Source organism: Balaenoptera ricei, chromosome 2 (assembly GCF_028023285.1).
Source record: "Balaenoptera ricei isolate mBalRic1 chromosome 2, mBalRic1.hap2, whole genome shotgun sequence".
Classification (NCBI taxonomy): Eukaryota; Metazoa; Chordata; class Mammalia; order Artiodactyla; family Balaenopteridae; genus Balaenoptera; species Balaenoptera ricei.
The window spans coordinates 30478741-30505333 of NC_082640.1; the positions used below are offsets into that span (position 1 = coordinate 30478741).

The 26593-nt window shown below is 46.0% G+C and overlaps 2 protein-coding genes across 5 annotated transcripts in view; both read right to left on the minus strand.

Annotated features, from left to right (window-relative positions):
* Window positions 1–2539: 2539 nt before the first annotated feature.
* SNRPA1 (small nuclear ribonucleoprotein polypeptide A') lies at window positions 2540–15115 on the minus strand. The gene is made up of 9 exons (XM_059912269.1): window positions 14970–15115; window positions 13222–13369; window positions 12151–12229; window positions 8329–8375; window positions 7582–7684; window positions 6910–6989; window positions 6425–6500; window positions 5696–5789; window positions 2540–2758 (listed from the first exon to the last, which is right to left on the minus strand). The coding sequence occupies exons 1-9, from the start codon at window positions 15049–15051 to the stop codon at window positions 2700–2702; spliced, it is 768 nt and encodes a 255-aa protein (XP_059768252.1). The 5' UTR covers window positions 15052–15115; the 3' UTR covers window positions 2540–2699.
* A 7626-nt stretch (window positions 15116–22741) lies between these two features.
* PCSK6 (proprotein convertase subtilisin/kexin type 6) overlaps window positions 22742–26593 on the minus strand; it is a 229232-nt gene continuing 225380 nt past the window's right edge. For all 4 annotated transcript variants that reach the window (XM_059912273.1, XM_059912271.1, XM_059912272.1 and 1 more), the window contains 2 exons: window positions 25512–25624; window positions 22742–24129 (listed from right to left, as the gene is read on the minus strand). In XM_059912273.1, coding sequence (XP_059768256.1) covers window positions 24032–24129; window positions 25512–25624 — 211 coding nt within the window. In that variant the 3' untranslated portion in view covers window positions 22742–24031. The remainder of the gene's footprint in view (window positions 24130–25511; window positions 25625–26593) is intronic.

Genomic DNA, 26593 nt, shown 5'->3' on the forward strand with positions numbered 1-26593 from the left:
TGTCAGTGTTCTGCCTGTTCTCCTCTAGGAGTTTTATAGTATCCAGTCTTACATTTAGGTCTTTAATCCATTTTGAGGTTTTTTTTGTATATAATGTGAGGTTTTCTAATTTCATTCTTTTACATGTAGCTTTCCAGTTTTCCCAGCAACACTTATTGAAGAGACTTTTTTCTCCACTGTACATTCTTGTCCTCTTTGTTGTAGATTAATTGACCACAAATGGGTTTATTTCTGGGCTTTCTATCCTGTTCCATTGATCCATGTCTATTTTTGTGCCAGTACCATACTGTTTTGATTACTGTAGCTTTGTAGTATAGTCTGAAGCCCAGGAACATGATTCCTCCACCTCCATTCTTTCCATCTGTTTGTGTGCTCTTCAGTTTCATCAGCATCTTACAGTTTTTGGAGTACAGGTCTTTTGCCTTCTTAGGTAGGCTTATTCCTAGGTATTTTATTCTTTTTGATGCAATGGTAAATGGGATTGTTTCCTTAATTTCTCTTTCAGATATTTCATTGGTAGTGTATCGAAATGCAACAGATTTCTGTGTATTAATTTTGTATCCAGCAACTTTACTAATTCATTGATGAGCTCTAGTAGTTTTCTGGTAGCATCTTTAGGATTTTCTACATATAGCGTCGTGTCATCTACAAACAGTTTTACGTCTTTGGAGAGCTCAGGCAGGGAAGTGGGGAGCGAGGCCAGGCTGGGGTGAGCGGTCCCTGGAGTGGAGCAGGGTTCTCAGGAGATACTTTTCTTCCTCTTTCCTTCCCTTCCCCTCTCCTCCTTCCCTCCTTGGTTGTTGGTGGGGGTTGGGGGATCAGCCAGCTGGCAGGGGAGCGGGCAGCTCAGGGGCCTGTAGCCCTCTGGGATGGCTGTGGGTTTTCTGCAGTCTTGTGCTTTGGTCATGTCATGGGACTGTAAACCTTTCCTGTTGGGAGCTTTGAAAGACAAATCACGAGAGGGGAGGGTGTAGGGAGGTCCATCAGGGAAATGCCCCCAAACTGATGATGGACACAGCACTAACAATCAAAATATTGAAATCCAACTTGAGTGAAAACCAGACACCACTCTGAGCTCACACCAAGTACCTACTCCACTATCAAGAGCTAAAGTGTTAACCACCTGGCTTTTTGAACATTATCCCCTCCATCAGAAGCTGCAAGTGTCACTCAAGACACCCAGCAGGCTGGCCTCTGCCAGGGAGGCCTTTTCAGTGCAGCCAGGGGCTGAGTATAAATCCCGGTTCCTGACAGCACAGGCCCTTCCTGACATGGCACAATCATCCAGGAAAATGATTTGCTAAAGAAAAGGCAGGTAAGACCACACTTTACCTCCAAGGAGAAAGAGAAGTGCTTTTTGTAATGAATCAGTAAACAGATCATAGGGGACGGCCCCTAAAGGAGTTGAAGGTATAAGGTGGGTTAAGGAAGGGGTGAGCAGTAAGGCTAGAAATCCTGAGTGCTATCCTCCGATGGATAACTCCTGGGAACCTGCTAGAAGCACACAGCCTCAGGCCCCACAACAGACCCTGCATTTTGGCAAGACCCCCAGGGTTCACAGTGCACTGGAGTTGGAGAGGCACTGGTCTAGGGTTGTACTGAGGAAATTTAAAGGCCAGGTCCTCCTGATGCCCAAGCTCCATCTCCTTTCCAAAGCTTTCTGAAGGCTCTACCCATTCTTTTCTCTTCGTTGCTACCGCACTGAGGTTTAGCCCCACTACTGTGTGAGGTTCTGTCTCCCCAGTTAGACTGTCAGCTCCTCCAAGCAGGAGTTTATTCACGTCCCAGGCATCTTGTATATGCCTTACACGAACAGCAACTAGCCCATCAGCAATCACCCCAGACTGTTTCAGGGCCTATTTAGAGGAGTGTTTCTCACATTTAGAATCATCCAGGGGGCTTTAAAAAACAACCACCCAAACAAACACCAGCAGATGAGAAAAGATGGCTGGCGAAGGCACTCCCCTCCACCACCTTGATTTTTAGATTAGCCCAAACTGGCCACAGCAGGGTGTGAGGACTGTAACGGGCACCCAGGAACTGGACACCACGCCTTAGTGGGCCACCGGGCAGCCCCTACTCCTCCACTGCGTCCTCAGCGCTGGAGCGTGCTGCTGCTCTGCACAAATCCCACCAACTGACAGGCAGACATCACATCCCCTCTAACTGTCCGAACCAGCAGTTCATCGTTTGCGTGTTTGTACGTAGGGTTAAATAAAAACTTTAAAGGATGCTGACTTCTGTAAAGCCCTAGAGCCTGGCTGCCTTTAACAAAGCTCTTGTTATTCTTCATGCAGAAAAAAATGCACCCAAGATCTCAAATTCTGACAACCAGTGGCAGCACACAGATAACCGTAAGTTTTATTATGAATTTAAAAACCTAAACATTTCATGAGGACTGGGAAGCCTACCCACAAGATCTGCCCTCCTGCATTTCCAGTTCCCACACATCCAGGCCTCACCGCACACACGCCCCAATGATGTGCAATCCGCAGCACAGCGAGTGTCCTTTATTTGCACTATTGATAGAAAACTGGCATTTAGATTTCAAAATTTTTATTACAAAATTACCAGCAGTCTTAAGCATTTCAACAATGCTTATGAACTCTACTCTGCTGACACAAACAAGGCTATTCAAAAACCAGGACCTGTCTGAAGTGGACTATTGTATGTCCTGAGATCCTTAGAGGCCACCCTGCTCAGGACCCATTTGTGACTGTGTCTTCTTCCATCTCCTCTTCACCATCATCAGTGGGGCCTAGAGAAAAACACAAAGCCGGAAGTCATATCAATTTTAGAGAACGTGCTCGCTCAGTGTGTGAGCGCCCATCCGTGAGGCTGCTGTGTGCCAGGCCCTGGGCAAGGTACAAAAGCCCAACAGCGGCCTCTGCCTTGAGGAGTTTAGGGTCTGGAGACCATCTGTCTTTGGCAGGTATTGGAAAGGACTGTCAGTTCCTAAGGGGAAGGGTCACAAAGGTGTTTTATGAAAGTCAAACTCTTTGCCTGCCATTCTAACCCATTCTGGTCAAGCTGATAACTCACTTTTTATAAAGATAAAAAGCTTAAACTTTGTGTTTTGTTCTTGCCACTACTATGGGCAAAGAAACTGGGAACACTCAAAAAAATTAAAAAAGGGGCAGGGGGGAATACCTACCACATGCTGGGGATAGTCAGTTAGTGACTATGTCTCTAAATTAAGAAAAATATGGCAACAACAATGAAATGGTTGTTATTTGTCAACAATTCATTGCAGATATTTTAGTAAATGTATTCTGATAAAGGAAATGTTTTAACCCTGTCAATGTTAGGGAAAATTTCTCATGTTTAAGCCTTTGTTTCTAGTTAGACCCAAACATTACATTTCTAGATACAGGAAGTGCTACTCAGAAGCCTGGGCCCACTGAAATTGACAGAACCATGAACAATCTCCGTCTTCCTCTTCTCAATGTGCCAACGTGTTTAGATGACACTGAAAAATCCAAAACTAGCCTAAGGCCCAAATAAAACACTTTAGGGGGAGCAAATTAAGTCAGTAATTTTGTCATACTGCAGTCCCAGTAAGCAATTCGACACAGCTTCCTCCTCCAAGCTATTACCAGGGAGCCTTGAAAGCCTTCAACAGACCTGTATTGTTCTCAGGACCGCAGACCTCCTCCAGCACAAGGCCTGCAGTCACCCGAGGGGCTGGACTTGAGAGCTCACTCTGCTGCCCGTCTCACCACATTCCCCCCCATCCCTTGACCTTGGCTCACACTGTCCTCCTTCAGTCCAAGTGTGCAAGGCTCTCTTATCACAGGTTTTCTGCCAGTGCAGTTCCATCCCCCAAGAATGCCATTCTGCCTTTGCCTAGTTCAAGGGTTCTCAAATACTTTAGTTTTAGGACCCAAAGAGCTTTTGTTTAAGTAGATTACGTTTATTGATAGTATGTTAGAAATTAAAAGTATTTTAAAAAACAGTAATTCATTAAAACAATGAATCTATTATATATTAACAATGTTTATATTTTTATAAAATATAACAATACCAATATTTTCTAAAACAAAAATATTTAGTGAGAAAGTTGGCATTATTTTCTATTTTTGCCCATCTCTGTAATGTCTGCCAAATAGCAGCTGGACCCTTGTACTGACTTCATCATTCCACTTGCTACAGTATGTTGTTTTGATTGAAGGGTATGAAGAAAATCAGCCTCACACAGACATGTAGTTAGACAAGGGAGGAGTATTTTAATAGTCTTTGCAGGCAGTTGTGGCTATTCTTTTCTGATACTATGCCAAAACTTGACAGAAGTGGTATTTTTTTTTTTTTTTTTTTTTTGGTCACGCCACTTGGCTTGTGGGATTTTAGTTCCCCGACCAGGGACCGAACCCAGGCCCACAGCAGTAAAAGCCAAGTCTTAACCACTGGACTGCCAGGGAAGTCCCAAAAGTGGTAGTTTCTTAAAGGTTAGATTGCAGTGTGGAGTCTGAAACCTTATCAATGAACTTTTCGTACTCTCTGACTTGAAAATCCACCGGTTTATTCTGTACTCTGAATGGATCATTTATGCATGCATGACTCTGTAACATCATTTGGAAAACGTTGCTCACTGAGTTATGCAGGTCTTCCAAATGTTGACCCATTTCTTTATATGTTATAAAAAAAAAACCACATTCATTAATAGCAACAATTTCCGCAGAGAAGTCTGGAAGTACTGGGAAACTGTCAAAGTTACAATTGTGGAAAAAAAGTTTCCCAGCTTTTAACTTCTGCTTGAAATTTTGAGTATTATCATTGGTAACAAATACTAGCTGCTCTCCTTGAAGTGGAAAGCTCACTTCACGTTGGTGAAGCTGCCTGCCTCTCACCTGAGCCAGCACAAGCGCAGGGAGCCAACCACCCACGTAGGCACAGAGGTGCTCTATGCACCCCCATTCCATCGTCACCCAGGAAACCAAAAATGTGCGCCCCAGGGGCCCAAGGACCACACAGGTGAGAACCACTGGTCTAATTAATGTCTTACTTGTTTTTAGCTTCAGTTCCAACATTATTTCCCCAAGGAAACTTTCCCTGAGCTGCCAGTCTAGACAGAGGTCCCAGTTACATTCATATCAAACTTGCAATATGCACGGTCTGGGGTAGTTTTCACTTTATACCCCAGTGTCCACCAGTTTGCCTGACACAAAGCTGGCATTTACTATCAGAACGGCTCACACCCTCTGCTCAGTGCTACCTACAAGTATCTTACTTAGTCCTCCCAACAACCTTTTGAGGTTACCATTATCACGATCTCAGATTTAAAGATAAGGACACAGATTTAAGATTAAGTGGAGATTAAGAAATTTACCCAAGGCCAGAACTGGTGAAGCTAAGCTCTGACCCTCAGCCTGTCTGGCTCTGGAGCCTGTGTCCTCATCTGCTAAGCTAGCCTACATGGACAGGGGTCAAAGGCAACACGGTCACCTCCACTGTTCGCTCTCATTCCATGGCTATGAAATAATGTTTGTCTCAACTTTTACAGAAACCCCAGAGTCCTACGACATAACATTCTTTAACAAATGATTTATCTTCAAAGAGCATTTAAAGGCATTTTGAGTGGATTAGATTAGATGGTAATGAGGCACTATTCTAGCATTCTTGGGTCGTAGCATGTAAACTGTTTTGCAATCACTTCAAGTGTACCATTAATTTGGAAATAAAGACAGAACACTGTTACCTGATCTGCGTTCTCTGCCAGGTATCTGACCGGACTGAAGCAAGCCCTTCAGCCGCTCCACTTCAGCCAAAGTTGACGCGTTTGCTATAGCATTCTGGATGCCAGGAGACAATGGAGACGGACAGTTACTTTCATCTAAGCCTCCATCACCCAGAAAACACTCACAGGAATTCACACCATCTTTTTGAGTTGGAATATTAAATAGTTCTTTGTTGGGGGAAGAATTTTACTGGCACAGTGAAATCAACCCCAAAACCAAATCATAAATTTCCAAAATTGGTAAACAGCTGCAGACCCTATTATAAGAGAGCAAATAATCGCTGCTTGTGTCCTAAAATCTTAGCTAATTGAAGGACCTATTTGGAATTATGCTACTGGATAATTTAGGAGGCAGTATTATAAAATTAGGATTTCTCATCAAGCAGGATCTTTCAAAGTAAAAATTAAGACAGCATGCAAAGGTAACTAACTGTTCAAATAAACACATCCTGGGAAAATGAGAAAGACTAGAGTTGCCTCCACTTTGACTGGCTCACATAATTAATTCAAGTCAAAGTCTGGTCAAATGATATCTTTAAGCTAGTTTTTCCTTACACAAAAATACAGCTGGATTCTAACAATTGTGGGGAAAATCTGCAGTGTTTGATTTATTACTTGGGTTATTACATAATTTTGAGTCCTAAACCCATAACAGCTCACTCCAGTCCAAGAATCCTAACACATGATTACCTTGATTGCTTCCACATCCCCTGGAGATGGCCCACCTTTCTTTTTGTCAGTTGGCAAACCAGCACCTGGATTGAAACTTGGGAGGGGAGGGAAGTACAAAACTGTCAAATCCAGACCAACAGAAATTGCTTCTCTTTTACTTTCAAAAGCTTTTGAAAGTAATTCAACCAGTGTAGTATCTTATCTTTGTTAACAAACTGATACAAGAAACCCTCTCCTTCAGAAACACCACCCAGTTCATCTTCCTACAGAGAAAGGAGGATGTATATAATATCGCACTAAGACTGAATACTGAAATATCTGCTCTGCTAATCTGGTAGAAATCTCACGTGATACACGGACCACTGATGGTCATGGATCATCATCACGCAAATTTAGTACTGTATTAGTCACAGGTGTTTCATTTCATTTTGCAGGAGGCAAAATGCCAGACAGATAATGTTTCTGAAGGTGAAGTGGAGTGAAGTTGGATATCCGGATCTTACGTTTTGCTTCTCCTGGCAATATCCTTTGCAAGTTGTGCACCCCGTTTGCCCTTGAACATTTTCTCTGCTTCCTGACGCTCCTACAGCGACACCACACACACAGTTAATGGAAATAGGAATACCACATGCATTTAGATGCATTCCTCAGAAAACATGGAAGAAAACTCTCCTGGAATACTCTGGGCTGGTGAAAATACCACGAAGCCAATTTCAAATTAAAAGGAGACACAGTGGTCGCCTTTCTGGTGAAGGTCCCTGAAGAAAGTTCCCTCTCTGAGTTTCAAGGAGGGGCTCTCAAGGAACTAAGAAGGTTAAAAAAAAAAAAAAAAAAAAATCCCCCAATAAAGGGAAAATCATTCTAACAATTAAAGGTACTGAAACGTGGATTACATTACACTCCCCACAGGGAGTGCATCTAAGCAGGCCATCTGCTGTGACAGTGCCCACGGTGGCTCTGAGGCTGTGCCACCTCTAGAAAGACCAGCCCCACACAAGACAACCGGAACTCAAAGTCCTACCATAAACACCGTATGGGAAAATTGACTTAGCACCCCCTCCCCATTCTCATTACAAACCAATGATAAAAATCACTGGGCCGTTTAAAAAGTCAGTCACAAAAGTATAAAGGAAAACACACCAATCTATAATGACTTACAACAGAGTAATACTTACTTTTAGTTTCACCTTCTGGAAATCCAGTACTCTGACTTGTGGAACTTTATAAATCACATATAGTCTGTAATGCTTCTTATTTGTTACAGGATTTCTTAGAATACTACAAGAAAAGGAACAATACAATGCCAATGTTGTTCACAGCACAGCATTCAAGAGGTCCATTTTAATAAAATCTAATGAGTCCATGAAGTAAGGAAAAGTTCACTATTCTTCACATTTCAATGTCATAAGAACTTAACACTAGGGAAATTTTAACAGAGCCCAAAGGAAATACTTTCAATATTTGTTTTTTAAAGGTACTTTTTGGGCTTCCCTGGTGGCGCAGTGGTTGAGAATCTGCCTGCTAACGCAGGGGACACGGGTTCGATCCCTGGTCTGGGAAGATCCCACATGCCACGGAGCAGCTGGGCCCGTGAGCCACAACTACTGAGCCTGCGCGTCTGGAGCCTGTGCCCCGCAACGGGAGGGGCCGCGATAGTGAAAGGCCCACGCACCGCGATGAAGAGCGGTCCCCGCACCGCGATGAAGAGTGGCCCCCACTTGCCGTAACTAGAGAAAGCCCTCGCACGAACCGAAGACCCAACACAGCCAAAAATAAATAAATAAATAAATAAATAAAGTAGCTATAAAATTAAAAAAAAAAAAAAAAAGGTACTTTTTACTAACTGATGACTTTGAGATCAAGGCTGGTAATGGTGTTATTTTAAAAGACTTTATTGTCACCACCACAAATAATTTCCATACCTTAGATAAGTCAATGATTTGAGAGATGCCAAAGGGTCCAGATCACCCTGTAAAATAACAGCCACAGGTAAGAACACAAATACCACACCCCATTTTGATACTGTGAAATGGTGGATGCCTTTGGAGCAAGGACTGATCTTGTCTTTTATGCACTTATTTGTTTTTCCTGCCCCAGAACCCAGCACAACACTAGCACATCACAGATGCTTGGTACATTTCTACTGAAAACACTCGTTCATAAATTTGAGCTTCTTAAACTTAATATCTTGGCCACAACAGTTTCTGTCTCAACAGCAGAAGAGACCAAAAAAATAAAATCATTTCCTGTAGCAAATTCAAAAGGACTACTGAGCTTAAAGCAGTGATTGAGAAAAGAAAGCAATGTGAAAACTGCTGTAACTTTTGAGCAAGTTCTTCACACAGGGAACCTCAAACCATGATCCTGGTGTAAGGTGGTTTTTCCTATTGGTGCCTGGGGGCAACACAGGTATGTCATCTTTGAAGGAAGGCACCTTTATTCTAGGCGCCCCCAAATCTCTTCAAATAACATTTTCAAGGACAAGGAGTATAGTTAAAAAAAAACGTATATGGGAAGAAGGCAGGTTAGCTTTTGAATCTTCCCAAATTATGCCATAAAACACAGTGCAACAAGGATAGAAAAACCAAAACCTATGGTCAACTACAAGCAAACTAGATGAAAAGGTACTCTGGCAAGAACCTAACACAGGAGCCAGTGAGGACAAACTACTGTGAGAGCTACATGACTTGCCTGGTGACAACATCCACACAAGAAAAAGAGAGGAAAGGCAGAGAGGCGTCCAACAGACCCGAGAACTCCAAAGCGACTGACAGGTACCCAGTTTGAGAAAGGATAGGCAAAGGATAGGCATGTCCCAATAATGAACACATTAAAGTGTGTGATGACGCCCGAAGGGCTCGAGCAATCTGGGACTTCACTCCACCAGAAACTGTGCCCTTTCCAGAACAAAGCCCCACACGGAGGAGAAACTGCTAGAACAGATCTGAACTGAGTGGGACAGGGCCAAGAGGGACAATGAGGAAAAAAGTACAAGTAAAAGCAGGGGAGGGCAACACAGCCAGGTGCTCAGAAAGCTGCCGCTTTTAAATACTTCACAACAGCATGGGAGGGAGCTCTAAAGCTTGCTACTGGCACACCATCACTAAAGGAAATCTAAAGAACAATCCAAAAAGGAACAAAGGAAGACAAATATTGCATGACCTCACTTTTATGTGGAATCTCAAGAAAAGTCCAACTCACAGCAACAGAGTTGAATGGTGGTTACCAGAGGCTGGGGGGTGGAGGAAAGGGGAGATGAGCTATTGATTAAAGAGCACAAACTTTCAGTTATAAGATAAATAAGTTCTAGAGATTTCTGGTACAACATTTAACGACTACAGTTAAAAATAACATATGGTGTACTCAATATGATAAAAAAGTAGATCTCAAGTATTCTCACTGCACACACAAAAAGGTAACTAGGTGAAGTGGTGAATATGTTAGTCTGTGGTAATCATTTCACAATGTATACATATATCAAATTTCACATTGTACACCTTAAACATATATAATTTTCATTTGTCCATCATACTTCAATAAACCTGCAAAAACCAAAAGAAAGGAAGAACAGTAACTTTAGTCACACACACAGACACACATACAGACTGTGTAAAACACAGTGATGTCTTCACGGGGTGGGGGGGGCGGCGGGGGGTGAGATGGTTAAGGTGCCGTATTATTCAGGAGGTAGAGGTGCTGGTTAACTGCTTTACGCTTGGATAAATATGTGTGTGCTAATTCCTAGGATGCTAAGAATAGAAACAGAGTCTATTTAATAATTAGTTAATCTCTAAACTATCAGAAGGAAAAGTGGAATGCCAAAAAAAGAGAGCAATACAGGAGAGAAAAAAAATTGCAGACAGATGGAACAAATAAAAAATTCTAGAAAAGAAAGAAGATAAACTCAAATATACCAGTAATTACATTAAACATAAACAGACTATTTCATTTAAAAGTCAGATTTCAGACTGGATTTAAAAAAAAAATCCTATCATATGCTGTTTTTCAAGAGACAAATCTAAAATATAAGTACAGAAAAACAATGTAAATTTTGGATGAAAAAAATGATTATGCAAATACTAACTGAAAAAATGCTTGTTTTGATATACTGCAGCAGATAAAATGGACAACCAGGGTAAAACAGCACTAATAAGATGTAAAGAGGGTCACCACACATGATAAAAGGTTTATTTCATCAGTAAGATACATAAAATTTGGATATATCAAATAACCTAAAAATATATAAAACTAAAATTGACAGAACTCCATGGAAACAGTCAAATCCACTATCATGTAGGATTTTAATACACCTCTTTCAGTGACTGATCGGACAAACAGCCTTCATCTTTGCAAACAGCTTTAAACACAATTACAACACACAGAATATACTGCCCCCATCATGCCACACATTCCCTATGAACACACATACCTCATATAGTTTAGAAAGGACATGCCCTCAGATCAGTGCTTTCTTACTTTTGGAGTCAAGTACTCCTTTGGGAATCTGAAAGACGCTTATAAACCTCGTCCACCAGGAAAGGAACAATCAGGGAAATAGGGAAGGGAGGGGTTAAGGGCATAATAACCTAAAATCAAGTTATATCACATGAACTTAAACATCCAGTATTTAAGTGAGAAATTTAGGTTGCAAAACAATGTATAGTATAAGCTCAATTTTGTTAAAAATTATACACAGAGCAGAAATTTAAAAAGCATAAAAATAATCATATCCAAATAGAGAAAATGAAACTTGCCCCCTATAAGAAACTGGATTTCAGGGGTTTCCTTGGTGGCACAGTGGTTAAGAATCCATCTGCCAATGCAGGGGACACGGGTTCGAGCCCTGGTCCGGGAAGATCCCACATGCTGAGGGGCAACTAAGGCCGCTCGCCGCAACTACTGAAGCCCGTGCACCTGGAGCCCATGCTCCACAACAAGAGAAGCCACCGCAATGAGAAGCCCACTTGCCACAACTAGAGAAAGCCCACACGCAGCAACGAAGACCCAACGCAGCCAAAAATAATAAAATAAATAAATAAACTTATAAAAAAATAAAGAAACAAAGTGTAATGTTTTTTTAAAAAAGAAAAAACAGATTTCAAATGGATCGTTGATCTAAATGTGGAGTAAAACAATAATTTCTTGAATAAAACCCTCCAACAAAATTTAATGTATGTCACATATGTAATTTTCTAGTAATGACATTAAAACAGGAGAAACTAATTTTAATAATACATTGTTTTACCTATTTTCCAAAATATTACCATTTCAATGTCAGTATAAAAAAATTATTGATAGTTTATATTCTTTTTTTTTTGTACTAACTCTGTAGAATCTGTAGTGTATTTTATATTCTAGTATATCTTAATTCAAAGTAGCCACTTCTGGCTAGTAGCTACCATACTGGACACTTCGATTCTAGAAAACAGAATATGTGAGTTTCTTTATGACCCTGGCGTAGGGGAAGCTTAACAGAACTCAAAAGTACTAATAACAACAGACTGATGAAATGGATTATGCTTGAATTAGGAACTTCTCTATCAAGACCCTAAGAGAGTCAAAAGGTGAGCTAGAGAGTGGGAAGATATTTGCAACACATAACCAAAAAAGGCCCATTTCCTGAATTAATTAAGAAAAGAAAAAGGATGATGAGATAATTTTCTGGATTTTCCAAGTTTTCTATAAAAGGCATGTAGTACCTTTAACTCCTCCCTGCAAATACGTTTTTCCCCTGTTCAACTTACCAATTCCACAAGACTGTTGTTGGTGAGAATGAGTTCTGTCAGACAGGGCAGAGCCTGATCAAGTCCCTCACCTATACGGCTAAAATAAAAAGAAAAAATCTTAATGAAAGTAAAAATTAAGTAAACTAACAACTTCATCTAAGCCTTTGCCCAGAGGACTTCAAAGTGGTAAGAACCTTAGAGATCTTTCTTCCAACACTCTAACAGAAGGAAGGACCTTGTCTGAGGTCACAGAAGTGGGATGATTTTAAAACCCATGCCTCCTGAAATGCCTCCTGAAATGCCTCCTGAAAGCTGCGAGGGCTCTTTCCACTGCTACACTATCTAATGAGACCTAAGACAAAGAGAAAGTCCTGTGTAAACAGACTTACTTTGCTCATCTCAGGACCTGTGTGCAGGTAGCACAGAAATACAAGTGGTTCTGCATTCACAGCTCAAGCACAAGATACACCAACCAAACCACAACGGAATAGTTAACTCATGAGAAATACACCAATTAAAAAAACGCAACTCAACACCCAGAACTTCTTAAAGACATTGTCTATAGACCTTTAATAACTTTTCTCCAACAAAATTTACAAAGATGATGAACGTGGGTCAAAAAAAAGATCTTAATTTCAATAAGCAATATTCTAAAAATCAGCTGCAGTTAAAGAAAAACAAATAGCAGAGGATTTGAGGTAGAATGAGATGTTAAGTCAAAAATATAATTGTTGAATTTTATGTTATCTCTTTAATATGACCCCTCTGATAACTTTAATTATTATTTTAGAAACGAGCCAAAATATGTACAAAGCAGCATGTTTTTAACTTAAATTAGAAACTTACCATGAACATATATATATATACACACAAGATTTCTGAATAAATGCAAATAAGACTAGACCAATGACAAATTAATCTCTGGATCTGTATGGGACAAGTGCAGCTCATTTTCCATTTAAGAAATATGTAGGTTAAAAAGAAAAAAAAGAAATATGTAGGTTTAACTGGCAGTATATACTGCAACTTCTTCAGGGAACTCTGCAACATTTAGGGGGAAAAAGCTACTTTCCACTAGTAGACAATTACCATATTCTGTTGTTGTTCACTAATAATGTTTTCAGTCTTCTCAACAAAGGAAAACCATCCAGTTTCCTGATTTCATTGTCAGAAAAATCAATGGCATCAAACTGGTCTAAGGTAGCGCCTAGATTTTCAATGACAGGAATTTTATACCCTGCAAAAAGGAGGAAAAAAAAAAACACCCACACAAGTATTAATATAATTAAAAGGCACCTAAAACATTAGCAGCATTTCATGTAATTGGACTCACAGCTAATGTTCCTTCCAAAAGTGTTTACCTAGCACCTATGCCGTTGCCAGACACTGCCAAGGTACTGGCACATAGTACGAGGAACAAGACAGTCACAAGTCCCAGCTGCCATGAAGCTTATAGTCTAGCAGTGGACATGAAGATGGCGACGGTGACAAGGGCAGTAATGATGAGAATACTTACTAGCAGTAACTAGTACCTAACAGTTTTCAAGTATATTTACAAGGTGCCTCATGCTGCTCTAAGCAAGGCCCCAGAGCTAGTGAAGTGGCCTAAGAGGACTTTACGCTGTGAGCTGCTTAACTGTCAGCGTCCAAACGTTGTTCACACATGGTGGACAACAGCCCTCAACCTCTTTTGCATCCCACAGGCCCGATTCTTAGAACTCACTGGGATGTCTTCATGATATGATGACCGTTCCCCCTTACTTCACCTCCCCCAGCTCAAACCCAGAGTTGAAAGTCAATAGGTCACAAAGAATGGTAAATCACCCTGTGGACAACTCAAATACTCCCTGATTTGTCTAACACGGGCATATTTATTGTGCTAGGTGCTCGGAGAAAAAAAGAAGTTAAACGAGCCAAGGTGAAAGTACACAGTGCAGAGCTGTAAGGGCTACATCAAAGTAAGTGCTGCACCAAAACAAGACTCCTCAACACTGGGTGCACTTCAGACTCAGAGAGAAGGCAGGGATCACCTGTGCCAAGACTGTAAAAGCGGTCGGTTACGCTTGAGTTGAACCTTTCTCTAAGAAAGTTAGTTTCAACAAAACGAAAGTACTGGGCTTTGCCAGCAAACAAAAAAGCAAGCAGAAAGCAGAGCCCGCAGCCGTGGTGCTCCGGCGACCGCGCTTTCTCCGTGGGAGCGATTCTCAGGCCAAGACTGATTATCTTATCCCCGGAGAAGCCGCCCCCTAAAATGCTGATGAGCTGCACGCCGAGGCGGAAATCACTACAGGAACCTAACAGTTCGGGGGCTTCCGCAACCCTTCCGCAGGCACCCGGCAGCGCCAGCCTCGCTCCGACAGTCCGCTCTTTGCAATGTTCTGGTAAAAGGGGAAAAGACGACTGAAGCCAATGAGGAGCAAATGTCGGGGAGACAATCGCTTTTGTCCCGTACTTCGTCTCCTCGCTCCCTTACCCTGTCTACACTCTCCCGACAGCACGTTAACGCGTCTCGCTCCGCACGAGGGTCGCAACCGCTAGCTAGATTGTGTATTTCCCGGCCCCGCAGGAGCTCAGGCCGCGAAGCCCGCCCGGCTGGCCCGGCACAGGCCCGCGGTCCTACCGGAGCATCGCGGCGGCCCCGTGTGTGCGGGGAGGAGCTGGGGTGAGGGGCGCCTCGGAAGGGCCCAGGGACGGCCTTTCGCCGACGACAGCGGGACCCAGCCCGGCTCGGGTCTCGGGACGCAGACCGCCGGCCACGCTCCGGCCCTGGAGCACGCGGCTGGGCCGGGCCGCCTGGCGGGCGGGTAGGCCGGACCGCCCGCCCCCGTCCAACTCACCCCGCAGGTCCAGCTCGCGGTCCCGCACAGCGTTGGTGTACTGCGCCGCCTGCTCTATTAGCTCCGCCGTCAGCTTCACCATCCTGCTGCCTCCCACCCGCCGCGCCGCCCGCTCCTCTCGCCGCACCGACGTCCCGGCGTGCCCCGCGCCCGCGCCAGGCAGCACCAATCGCCGCCGGCGTGCGCGGCCTGAGCGGCGTCCAGGCCGAAGCAATCGAGGAGCCACGCCCCCGGGCTCGGGCTCCGCCTCCCGGGCTCGGGCTCCGCCTCCCGGGCTCGGGCTCCGCCTCCCGGGCTAGGGCTCCGCGGCGGTCCGGTGCGCGTCGCCGCGCCTCTGGTTCTGGCTCCGTTCCTCTGGCGCCGCCGCGGTCGGCAGGGCCCGCGAGTCCAGACAGCTGTGTCCGCAAGTTAACAAAATGTGAAAGCCCCCGAAGGGAACTTTCTCGTGCATCAGTGCACCGTGAGGTGAAAGGGAGGCTGTGACTGTCCTCACTCCACCCGTGGATCCAGTGATGGGTCCCGGATTTTGGCCCCCAGCCTACCAGGTGAGGACAGGGGCTGGGTCGACCGCCCCGGTCGAATTTGTGGTTAGGTCTGTGCTCTATAGACAATTAGATATTCATGTTGAAGCCTGGTACACGGGAAAGCGCGCAGATCAGAAATCTGCAGCAGAGTGAGCACACCCGCGTGGCCGCCGCCGGCCTCCTAAACGAACACTATTCGGAAAACCTGCCCCCCTCACCCCTCCCCAAAGGCAACTGCGAATCCAACACCATAGATTAGTTTTGCTTGCTTTTGATATAGACTCATGCGATCTGCTTTTGTGCCTGCTTCCTTCGGCTCTGTGTCGTGCCTGGAATCCATCCAGGTTGCAGGCAGCAGAGGTTTGTTTACTTGCTGTTGTATAGAATTCCATTGTGTCTCTCACACCATAACTTATCCATTTTGCTGTTCATGGACATTAGGGTTGTTTCCAGTTTGGGGCTGTTCTGCATAATGCTGCTATAAATTTTCATGTGCATGGATCTGATGCACGTGCATCTGAATTTCTCCAGGAGTGGAACTAATGGGACATAGGATGTGGTATCATCAGTAGATAATGCCTGACGATCACTGCCAAGAGGCTGAAATAATTTCCAGTCTCTAGTGGTGTGTTAGGGTTTCCATCACTTCCAACGTCAGCCTCATTGGCACTGTAAGTCTTTATAATTTTAGCGATTCTGGTGGGTGTGTAGTGGTATTGCACTAATGCTTTGATTTGCTTTTCTCTAATAACTAATAAAGTTGAGGATCTTCTGTATATGTTGTCCACTCTTGATATCTTTTGCAAAGTGCCCATTCAAGTCTTTGCCCATCTTTTTCTATTGGGTTGTCTGCCTTTTATTTTTATTATTATTCATTATGGGATTTCTTTATATATTCTGGATATGAGTATACTCTGTGGTTTACCTTTCACTTTTTTTTTTTTTTTTTGGTTAAAACTGCTTAAATACCAAAGACCTCACAGGGAGTGGAAATACTGTCCTCATATACATCCTCATTATAATCCATTTTGGTCTAGGAAAACATCTTATTCCCCAAATCACCAAATCATAATCTGGGCTGTAAATTGAATCAAAAGGATAAGAAATGTGACTGCCTCTCCCATTTTGAAAAAGAAACAAGCTTTCAAAGGGTCCAATTCAAGAACAGACATCAGAACTTTTTAGCTCAGGAAGCCCTGCCCATTGACAGTGTCTTTTGTCCTATCTTGGGGGGGGACACTTTTACTATGGTCATGTAGGTCTGGGACCCAGAAAGGGTTTTCTGCTTACTGACCTTTTCACTGTTAATGAAAAGGTGTTGTTTAATGACCAGAAGTTTCTAATTTTCACATAGTTCAGTTTATGTGTATGTGTATGCACATGTGTGTCTTGTTTGAGAAATCTTCCCTCATCTCCAAAATGTTTTTCTGTGTTATCTACTAGAGGCTCAGTTGTTTTATCCTTCACATTTAGCTCTCCAATTCCCCTGGAATTGATTCCTTTTGAACTTTCTATTGAAGCATGATATACATGCAGCAGACTGCAAACTACACACACCCAAGCAACTGACATCCAGATCAAGAACAGGAGATTGCACATTCCAGAAGCACCCCTCTTGCCCTCTTCCAGCCACACCCTTGCCCCAAGGGTAACCACTAATCTAACATCTTGCGTAGATTGGCTTTGCCTAGTTTTGTATTTATGCAAAATGAAATTGTACATTATGCAACTCTTGCTTAACCTGTTTGTGTGTAGATGTAGTTCATTTATTCTCGTTGTTATATAGTTTCTCATTGTGTGAATATTCCACAGTTTGTCTATTCTGCTGTTGATGAGCATTTGGGTAATTTTCAATTTGGAGCTATTATAAATAGTGCACCTACTAACATAATATATATCTTTAAGTGAACACATATACTGATATATACTTGGAAATAGAATTGTTGCGCCATAGGGTTTACTTACTTTCAGCTTAAGTAGATACTACTAATTTTCCAAAGTGGTTGTACCAGTTTATACTCCTTACTGACGTTTGGTATCGCCTGTCTTTTTAAGTTTAGCCATTCTGGTGGGTTGGTAGTGGTATCCCATTGTGGTTTTCATTCTATTTCTCTGATTACTAACACAGTTGAGAACTTTAAAAACAATATATTTATGGTCCATTTAATTAGCTTTTGTGAAGTGTTTGTTTAGGTGTTTTGTCTGGTTTTCTATTGGGTTGTCCTTTTTTACTGATTTGTAGGTGCTTTTTTTTGGATAGAAGTCCTTGTGAGATAAAAGTACAGTGACTATCTTCCCTCTGTCTGTGGCCTTTTCACTCTGTTAATGCTGTCTTTTGGTGAACAGAAGTTCTTCATTTTAACATAGTCTAATATACGAACTTTTCCCTATATGGTTAATGTTTTTTGAGTCCTCTTTAAGAAATCTTTGCCTATGCCAAAACTATAAATCTTTTCTTCTAAAAGCTTTATTGTTTCCCCTTTCACATTTGGATTTGCAATCTGTCTGGAATAGATTTTCATACATACTCTGAGGTAGGGATCAAGATATATTTTTTCCTCATCTGGGTATTCAGTTGATCCAGCACCATTTATTGAAAAGCCCATCCTTTCACCATTGTGCTGCAGTGCTACCTTTTTCATAAATCAAATGTCTAAATATGTGAGGATTTAATTCTGGACTAGCTATTCTGTTCCATGGATTTAGTCACCTATTTTTGCATACCATCTTACTGTCTTTATAATAATAAGCTCTATTTTAAAACTTGATATTCGCCTCAAAAAAGAGCCACTTTTTTTTTTCAAGATTGTCTTGGTTATTATGGCCCTTTGCATTTTAATAGAAATTTTAGATAAATCTTGTATCTAAAAAAGAACCCATACTTTGATTTATATTGTATTGGATCTGTGGATGAAGGGAATTCTTTTTTTTTTTTTTTTTGCTGCGTTGGGTCTTCATTGCTGTGTGCGGGCTTTCTCTAGTTGTGGTGAGCACGGGCTACTCTTCGTTGCGGTGCATGGGCTTCTCTTTGCGGTGGCTTCTGTTGTGGAGCATGAGCTCTAGGCACGCGGGCTTTGGGAGTTGCAGCACGTGGGCTCAGTAGTTGTGGCTCATGGGCTCTAGAGCGCAGGCTCCAGTAGTTGTGGCGCATGGGCTTAGTTGCTCCGTGGCATGTGGGATCTTCCCGGACCAGAGATTGAACCCGTGTCCCCTGCATTGGCAGGTGGATTCTCAACCACTGTGCAAGCAGGGAAGTCCCTGAAGGGAATTCTTATCTTTACAATATTGAGTATTCCAATCCATAAACATTTATTTAGATATTCTTTGGTTTCTCTTAGTGTTTTATAGCTTTTGTGTAGCGGTCCTATACCTCTTTTACTAGATTTATTCTAGTTATTTAATAGTTTCTGATGCTATTGTAAACAGTATCTTCTATTAAAAAAATTCCATTTTCTAATCATTGAGTGCTGGTATATTGAAATACAGTTGATTTACAGTGGAAATACAATTGATACTGGCATTGTATCCAGCAGTCTTGCTGAAGTTATTTACTAATTCTAATCATTAATGTATAACTGTTCTTTTGGATTTTCTACATGCCTAACCCTGCTCTTTGAGAATAATGAGCGTTTTATTTCTGCCTTTCCAATTCTTATACCAGTTCTTTATTTTTTGCCCTATTGCTTTGGCTGGGATCATCAGCACAATGTTGGATAGTGGACATCCTTTAGCAGGCATCACTTCATAGCCCGGGGGCGGGGGGGCGTAGGGGAGGGAACCCTCATCACCTGATCAAAGTTAACACCACCAATAACGGAACAAGTCAAAAGTCTTGTATCACCTACTAGGATGCAATGACAAGAACACAGCATTGCTTCGGAGAGATTCATGTCAAAGACACTTGACCTGAATGGAAATACGAGGAAACCTCAGACAAGCACACACTGAGGGACAGCCTACAAATAACTGGCTGGTCGTCTTTAAAAGGTTCAAGGTCATGAACGTCAAAGAACCAGGGAACTGTTCTAGATTGAAGGCTAGAGCCCTGAAGAGTACATGCAGAGTGTGATCTAAATTGGACCCCTTTGCTAAGGGCATTATCAGGACAGCTGGCAAGACTTGAATCCAGTCAGAGGATTGATGGTAGGAATATACCAATTTCCTGATTCCCATGGTTATGTAGGAGAAGATCCTTGTTATGGGAAATAATTTGAAGTATTTAGGAGGTGGTAGGATATTACATCGGTAATTTACTTTCAAATTGTTCAGGAAAACATTTCTTTGTACTATACTTGCAACTTTTCTGTAATTTTTGCCTTGTGATTGTTTCAAAATAAAGAACAAAACAATCCAAACTTCACTTCATTCCCGAGAGAACCACCAGGTGGAGTCCTTAGACCAGAGAGCTGATTTGACAAGCCCTTCTCTTATTCAATTAAAAACAAAAGGGTAAGCAATTATCCGCCAATAAAGATGTCAAAAAACAAAAAACAAAACAAAACAAAAAACAAAAGAGCTTATTTCTTTACTTTAAAAAAGGAAAGTAGTATGGGTTTCCCTTGCTTCAGCACACGAACAGGGACATAAGCTATAGCTGGTTTTATTCATTTTAGGGTATCTCTAGGAAGTTGAGAACAGGTTTTCTTTTTTGATTGCACTTCTCTTAGCTAGGGTTTCTCAGCCTCCTCAGCACCGTTGACCTTTGGGGGCTGGATAACTCTTTGCTGTGGGGACTGTCTTGTGCATTCCACGATGTTTAGCAGCATCCCTGGCCTCTACCCACTAGATGTCAGTACAGATGTCTCCAGGGAGACAAAAATCACCCCCTGGGTGAGAACCACTGTCTTTGCAATGAGATGTTCTCTGCTCTGGGCACGCTGGTGCCCATCTGCTCAACAGGACCACCCTTAGTGTAGCTGATACAGAGTGGGGGGTGCCTGGGGGGGCAGCTTTGGGTGGTAGGAGCTGCTGTGCCACGTAGCAGTGCTGTTCCGTGCTCGGACAAGCCGCAGAGCCTGGGGCGTCGGGACAGGCCTGAGACAACCAGCAGGACGGATAAAGCCTGGGCTCACCAAGGAACGCAGCCGAGAAGTCTGGGACAGGATGCAAACTCCTCCTTTCCCATGACAGTCGGCCCCTAGCTGCCTCTCAGCCGGCTGGGCAGAACCTTACGATGCCAGAGAATGGCTTTGGTGTATTACTTTCCATCACCCTTGCTTGTTCTTATTAAAATAACCTTCCTTTTACTTCACTTCTCCACCTCCTTCCCCTTTGCATCCTGTGATCTAAACCTCCACCCCTCACCTGCTCCCAGGGGCCCCAGTGTGCCCCAAGCTTGCAGGCTTAAGGCCCCTCCAGCCACATTATCAATGATTTAAATGCAAATGGCAGTCCCCCAAGTTCAAGGGAACTTCACTACTGGCCACATTTAGACTATGTTGCCCCCCGCCCCCCGCCGTTTTGTACTTAAAGCTCCGTTCACCCCTCTCCTTCCCACTATAAGTGCATCTCCTGTAAAAAGTGCAATTCTCCCCAGCCCTTTGAAGAGGTACAAGGTATAAAACCAGCAGTGGCCTGGAAGGGATGGGGACATGCATCTGGAGACCACTGTGAGGTGCCAAAGACTTTGGGGACAAGGTCAGAAAAATGTCATCCCCTGGCAATGAAGACAGTTTAAAATGAATGCATCGTGGCCGCGTTTGGCCAGCTGCAGAAGTGACCATCCCTCCTGCCGAGAGCCGGCCTCCCTCCCGGGGCACATGATGGAGCACCCTCGCCAGTGTGCGGCCCCAGACAAGTCACTTCAGCTCTACGAGCCTCGGTCTGTGAAATGACAGGTTTAGAGGACGTGCCCCACGAGTCCATCACGCAAAACAAAATCCATAGACGTGTCCTGCACCAACGGAGTCCAGATAATCTTAAGGTCGGACCATTTGCAAACAGGCATTTTTTGTGGTCGGTCCCTTTTAACAAGGGGGTGATTGGTCCTTAGGCCTTTGTGAACACCTTCTCAACTCCGCACTGCACTCGCCAGCCCCAGGACAGGCTGGCCCAGCCACTGCCGGGCGGGTACGTGCTGCCCGCTGGGCTTCTTGTAGGTGGTGTCCTTTGGGAATAACAGGACTTGATTTCTGGTTCGGCTGCAAACATTGTTAAACCATGAGTTCTCAGTGGACAAAAAGCTCTAGCGGCTAAAATGGTGCCCCGCACCAGAGGTGCTTAGCAAGCTGCTGGTTTTAATTCAATCAGGCTCCTGGCGGAGGTTGAATTCTTACTGATATTCTGACCAGTCCTGGCTACTGTCTCCCAAACACACTTACTCAGTCCTTCATTACGTCACGTTGACAACTCGGGCCAAGTCCTGCTCGTGGCGGCAGCTAGCTGGCTGGTCACATGGCCTACCCCGCTTTCCGAGAGCAGCACGCTGCTCCCCACCTCCGGCCACGTGGTCACTGGAAGGGCTCTGGGGCCACGTGTCCCTGTGGCCAGAGCTGGTGGAACCGGGCAAACACGGATGCAAGGCAGACGAACCCGGGCCTGAAGCAGATTCAGAAATCTTGTTTAGAGGGTTGGATGGGCACCAATTTTTCTTGGGAGCTGTGAGTGGTCTTGTCATTGGTCCCATCAAGTGCACAGAGAGGAGGCACTGCTGCAATGAGAAGAGGGTCCAGGTGACACTTAATGCTGGTCCCAGGGCTCCCAAGCCCCAGCTGCACCTTTCCTGAAATTCCCAGACAACCCTGGAATCCCAAAACAATGGCCCTCCCCCACTTTTGTCTTTTCCCAAGTCAGTTCTAGTTGGTGCATTTCCTGTATTTGCAGACAAAGGACTCCTAGTAAGTACAACTCCGACCTCACAGAGAGGCCAGGGTAAAAATCCCATGCAGCGCGGAGCCCACGGGTGCGGGGATTTCAGCCATGGTGCGGAAGACAAGCTGTAACCTAATGAAATCACACTCGCAGCTCTAGGTGAAGAGGCTTGCAGTCTGGGCTCCTCCGGGACAGAAAGGAGGCGTCCCTACCTCCAGCCCCTCTACCCAACCAAGCTTTTGTGGCCTGAAGAGGGTCTGTTTGCCAAAGGACACCCTGGAGCTGGAACTTTGGGATTCTCCCACGACTGCTGCAGCATTATTCGCTAAAGCTCAAAGACCTTGAAATAAAAGCACACATAAAGCCATTTTACACACTGGCCAGTACCCACGTTTCAACGTTGTGCCTTGGAAAGAAACACAGTCTCCTTTGCCATGAAATGTTAACTCTTTTATTAATTTAGGGTTAACACTGTATTTGCTTTGTGGATTTCATTTTCGTTGTTGTGGATTCAACAAACAACAGCTGGGCTCCCCCCCAGCCGACAGGGGACTCGTCAAACGTGTTACAGTCACAGAGGGGAGCAGGACGAAATGGAGAACGAGCTCGAAAAAATTTAAGGCAAATGTTACTCCCATATTAAAGGGACTTGATCAAGCAGATCTGTGCATATCAATGAAAATATATGAAATATTTGTCAAAATAATTAACATCGGTAAAAATTAGAACACGTAGCTTATAAAATACCCACACAGGTTTGGCAAAAATAAATCCAACCGTGTCGTTAGGCTCATAGCACACACAGACACAGGGGCGCCCACCTTAAGAACAAGTCTCCTGAAAAGCAGGGCCAATGTATTTTCAAAGCAATTCCACAAAATGGGACACGACAGACAATGAACAATTCACAGGCTGGGTTTACATTTTGGTAGGAAGAATTGCTTGGTCGTTGGGGCACCTTTTGGCCAGCACCTGGGACGCCTCCTGGGGACCCTCTGTGTTAGGCAGAGGTGACCGTTCATCTGGGCCATGAGACTCCCAGAGACACAGACAGGATGCAGAGACCAGGGGCCTTCAGCTCCCTCAGAGGAAAGGGCGGCAGAGGAAGGAGGGTCCCTCCAACCCATCCGTTTGGGATTTGACTTTCTAAGCCATGGCAGCAGTTTCAGAAGTCGCTGATTATGTAGAAATAGATGCTCCATCCCCAGCGGTCGCACGTTTTAAGCCCCGAAATCTGTTTTATTTACAGTCTGACCAAACCGTCCCCCAGACTGTGGCAGGCAGATGAGCAGGTATGCCCCTCAGCCCTCCATCACGCAGGGGCACAGCCCAGGGGTCTGCGGGCTGCCCAAAAGCACGGGGAGAAGAGCAACGCACCAAGCATCCCGCCTTTCTGCTTTGGTCTCGAAGATTCAGTAAACTTACGGTCCCAGAAGCTGCTCTGAAGCCGGAGCTGTGGATTCCTGGAATTCGTTCCACTCCCGTTGTGAGTTAGCCAGAAGAACGGAGCCAGCAAGCAGGGTGTGAGAGGGCATCGCTGACACCTCCTCGAAGCCCTCACCCACCTGGCCTGGGCGCCCAGAGATGCCGCGGACGGACCTCGCTCCTGGGGAGATAAAGCTGTCAGGTGCAGGGCACCACTCCTGAAACGGACTCTGGCCGACAGCCTGGAGGAAGGTGGACGGACAGACAGGAGGGGCCCTGCCCTGTGCGGGCGGCCGGGCGCCCCTACCCGGCCAGGAGGCAGGTGCGGCAGCAGAACTGGATGAAGAGCTTGCGTTCGCAGAGCCGGTTGGACTTGACCATCTCGCAGAAGGTCTCATCGGCTGGGCCCCCGGGAAGGAGAAAGGAGGGACACGTCAGATTTGGGGGCCAGTTAGGATTGTTCCCATCACCCCACTCTGCTGGGGACACAGGGGGAGCAGGGGCGGCAGGCCTCCCAGTCACCCCCGTGATGTGTGGCGGGCCTGGCGCGGCAGAGGCCAGAGCTGAGTCTGGGAGACAAAAGCGGACTCGGGGTGGCAGGGGAGTGGGCAGGGCCTGGGGACACCTGGGCTGTGCCAGGGAGCCCTCGGGCTCCCTGTTCCTCTTCCTGGACAGCTGTGCTGGGGGACTTGGGAGGAAGATGGGGTCAGGCCTGGCAGGGGCAGGATGGAGGCTACGCCATGATCCCGGGGACACCCCAAATCGGGGAGGAAGGGGGTCACCAAGAGGGAAAGGCTGAGGGGGAAGGGAAGAGCCACGGAGGCCGGCCCCTCCCCTCGGCAGCTGGCTTTTGAGGATGTTGCCATTCATGGGAACCGGGAGACACCCCGGGGACAGCCTCACTTTCTCAGGCTGGATACATAACCCGAGGAGGTGGCTTCCTAAAGCAGGAGCTTCCTGGCCTTTGAAGGGACATAATTCTGCAAGCCAAGAAAACCACCTTGTGGTCCACAGGGCGTGCCCAGGGTGCTCTCTGCGGGCTTCGCGCTCTGCCAGGCTGGGGCCGGTGCCAGCTCCGTGCCCACGGACAGCATGGCACTGGCGGTTCCCCTCTCCTGCACGCCAGCCAGCTCACAGCGCCCAGAGCCAGCTCTAGGCTGCTCCTCCCTAGGCCTGCTGAGCCATGGAGGCTCCTTCTCGCCACGGCACGTCTGCCCACGGCCCCTGCATTGGGTCTCCGGGCCAGAGTCCTCTGCCAAACTTTCTCTTGCCCGGAATCCCCAAATTGGTCTCCTCTGAGCTCCTGTTTTCACAGCCCATCCTTGCCTCTCCTCATCGGCTTAGAGCACCAGGGCTCTCCCACAGCACAGAGGCAGGTCCTTCCCATGGACACACGGGCCTTGACACATGTTCAGGGAGGCTGAGAGCCTTCAGGCCTCCTGACTTTGACCTCCAAGGTCTGGCCTCTCCTAACGCATGTCACCACACCCAGGCCACCTTGGGCTTATGGCAGGAGAGTGGGAACGGTACGAGAACAGAATCATTTGTAAGAGTTACTCAACGGACCGACCCACACTAGCTGGGCTGGTGGTGGAGATGCCTCTCTGGTCAATGTGAGAGGCCTAAAGGGAAGGGAGGAGGCCCAAGGGAGAGCCAAGTGGTCATCGAGAGGAGGGGCCACAGGGCTGTCCAAGGGACTGCGGTCCCTGCATCTTCTTTTCCTTTCTCTTCTGCCCGGGGCAGCCCCCGGGTGGCTCAGGGGCCGTCACCCACCCATGCTCACCGTTGCTGCACGTGTGGTTGGTGACGCACGAGGTTCCCAGCTGTGTGAAGCCTGTCTTACACCGGCTGCAGTTCCTGCTGGAGCCTTCACAGCTCAAGCAGCTCTCATCACACCTGCGGGGGAACACGGGTTCCCAGATGAGAAAGAGGCACATCCACTCCAGGCCCCTTCCCAGGGCCCTCCCACCCTCCTGCACTGCGCCCCCTGGCTGTAACCGTGCCCCCCACGACAGCCCGAGACTCTGGCCAAGCATCTGCACGTCTCTCCTCTATTGCCCTGGGAGGGCGGAGACGGTCATGGCCAGTTGGCAGGAGGATGCCTGGAGCTGAGGATGGGCCCAGGTCTCTGAGCCTCCCCGTGGCTCACCTGGACGCCCTCCTGGGCACTGTGGCCACAGGTGGCTCCCTGAGGATGTCAGCATTGACTCTTGGGGCTCGGGGCCAGGCTCCCCCGAATGTGACAGACATGACCCTGGGGCTGGCCGGGGCTGAGCCTCCTTTGTGGTGACGTCAGCCTCCCCGCTGGGGACAGGGGGTGGGGATGCCCTTTCGACCTGTCCCGAAGACAGGACCCAGGACTATTGCTAACAGAGTGCCATGACCTTGGGGGTGGGAGGGTCAGCGCACTCCACTGTCCCGTGCGTTTATCTGCGTCTGTCTGTGGCTGCGTCTGTGGCACTGGAGCTGAGCAGCTGCTCTGGAGACCGTACGGCCAGCAAAGCCTAAACGACTCACCATCGGGCCCTTCACAGAAGAGCCTGCCGACGCCCCTTCCTGCTCTGGGCCATGTAGGGACCTGGGCTGTACCTGCTGCCTTCTCTGCGTCCAGCTCCAGGGACTGGGTCTCCCCAGACCCACCTCGCAGCTCCCTGTCAGCTGCAGGCCCAGCAGACCCGGGAGCGGGGCTCGGACAGGGTGGGCGGGGCATCGGGTAGGCAGTGCTTGGGACAGATGCCACCTCCCAGGCAGCGACCAGACGCCAACAGCAAGGCTCACTGTAGGCCTCCTTCCTGAGCGGGCCTGTGCCGGCGTCAGATGCCACCATGGATTCTGCCTGCACAGGGCCTCCGGGACAGCGGGCCC

Coding starts and splice junctions, on each gene's coding strand:
- SNRPA1 (XM_059912269.1), bottom strand. CDS start 15,051: ATGGTGAAGCTGACGGCGGAGCTAATAGAGCAGGCGGCGCAGTACACC. Junction 12,230..13,221: donor GTGAACAACAACAGAATATG/GTAATTGTCTAC, acceptor TTTTTATTTTAG/CCGTATAGGTGAGGGACTTG. Junction 6,990..7,581: donor TCCAGAAGGTGAAACTAAAA/GTAAGTATTACT, acceptor GTGTCGCTGTAG/GAGCGTCAGGAAGCAGAGAA.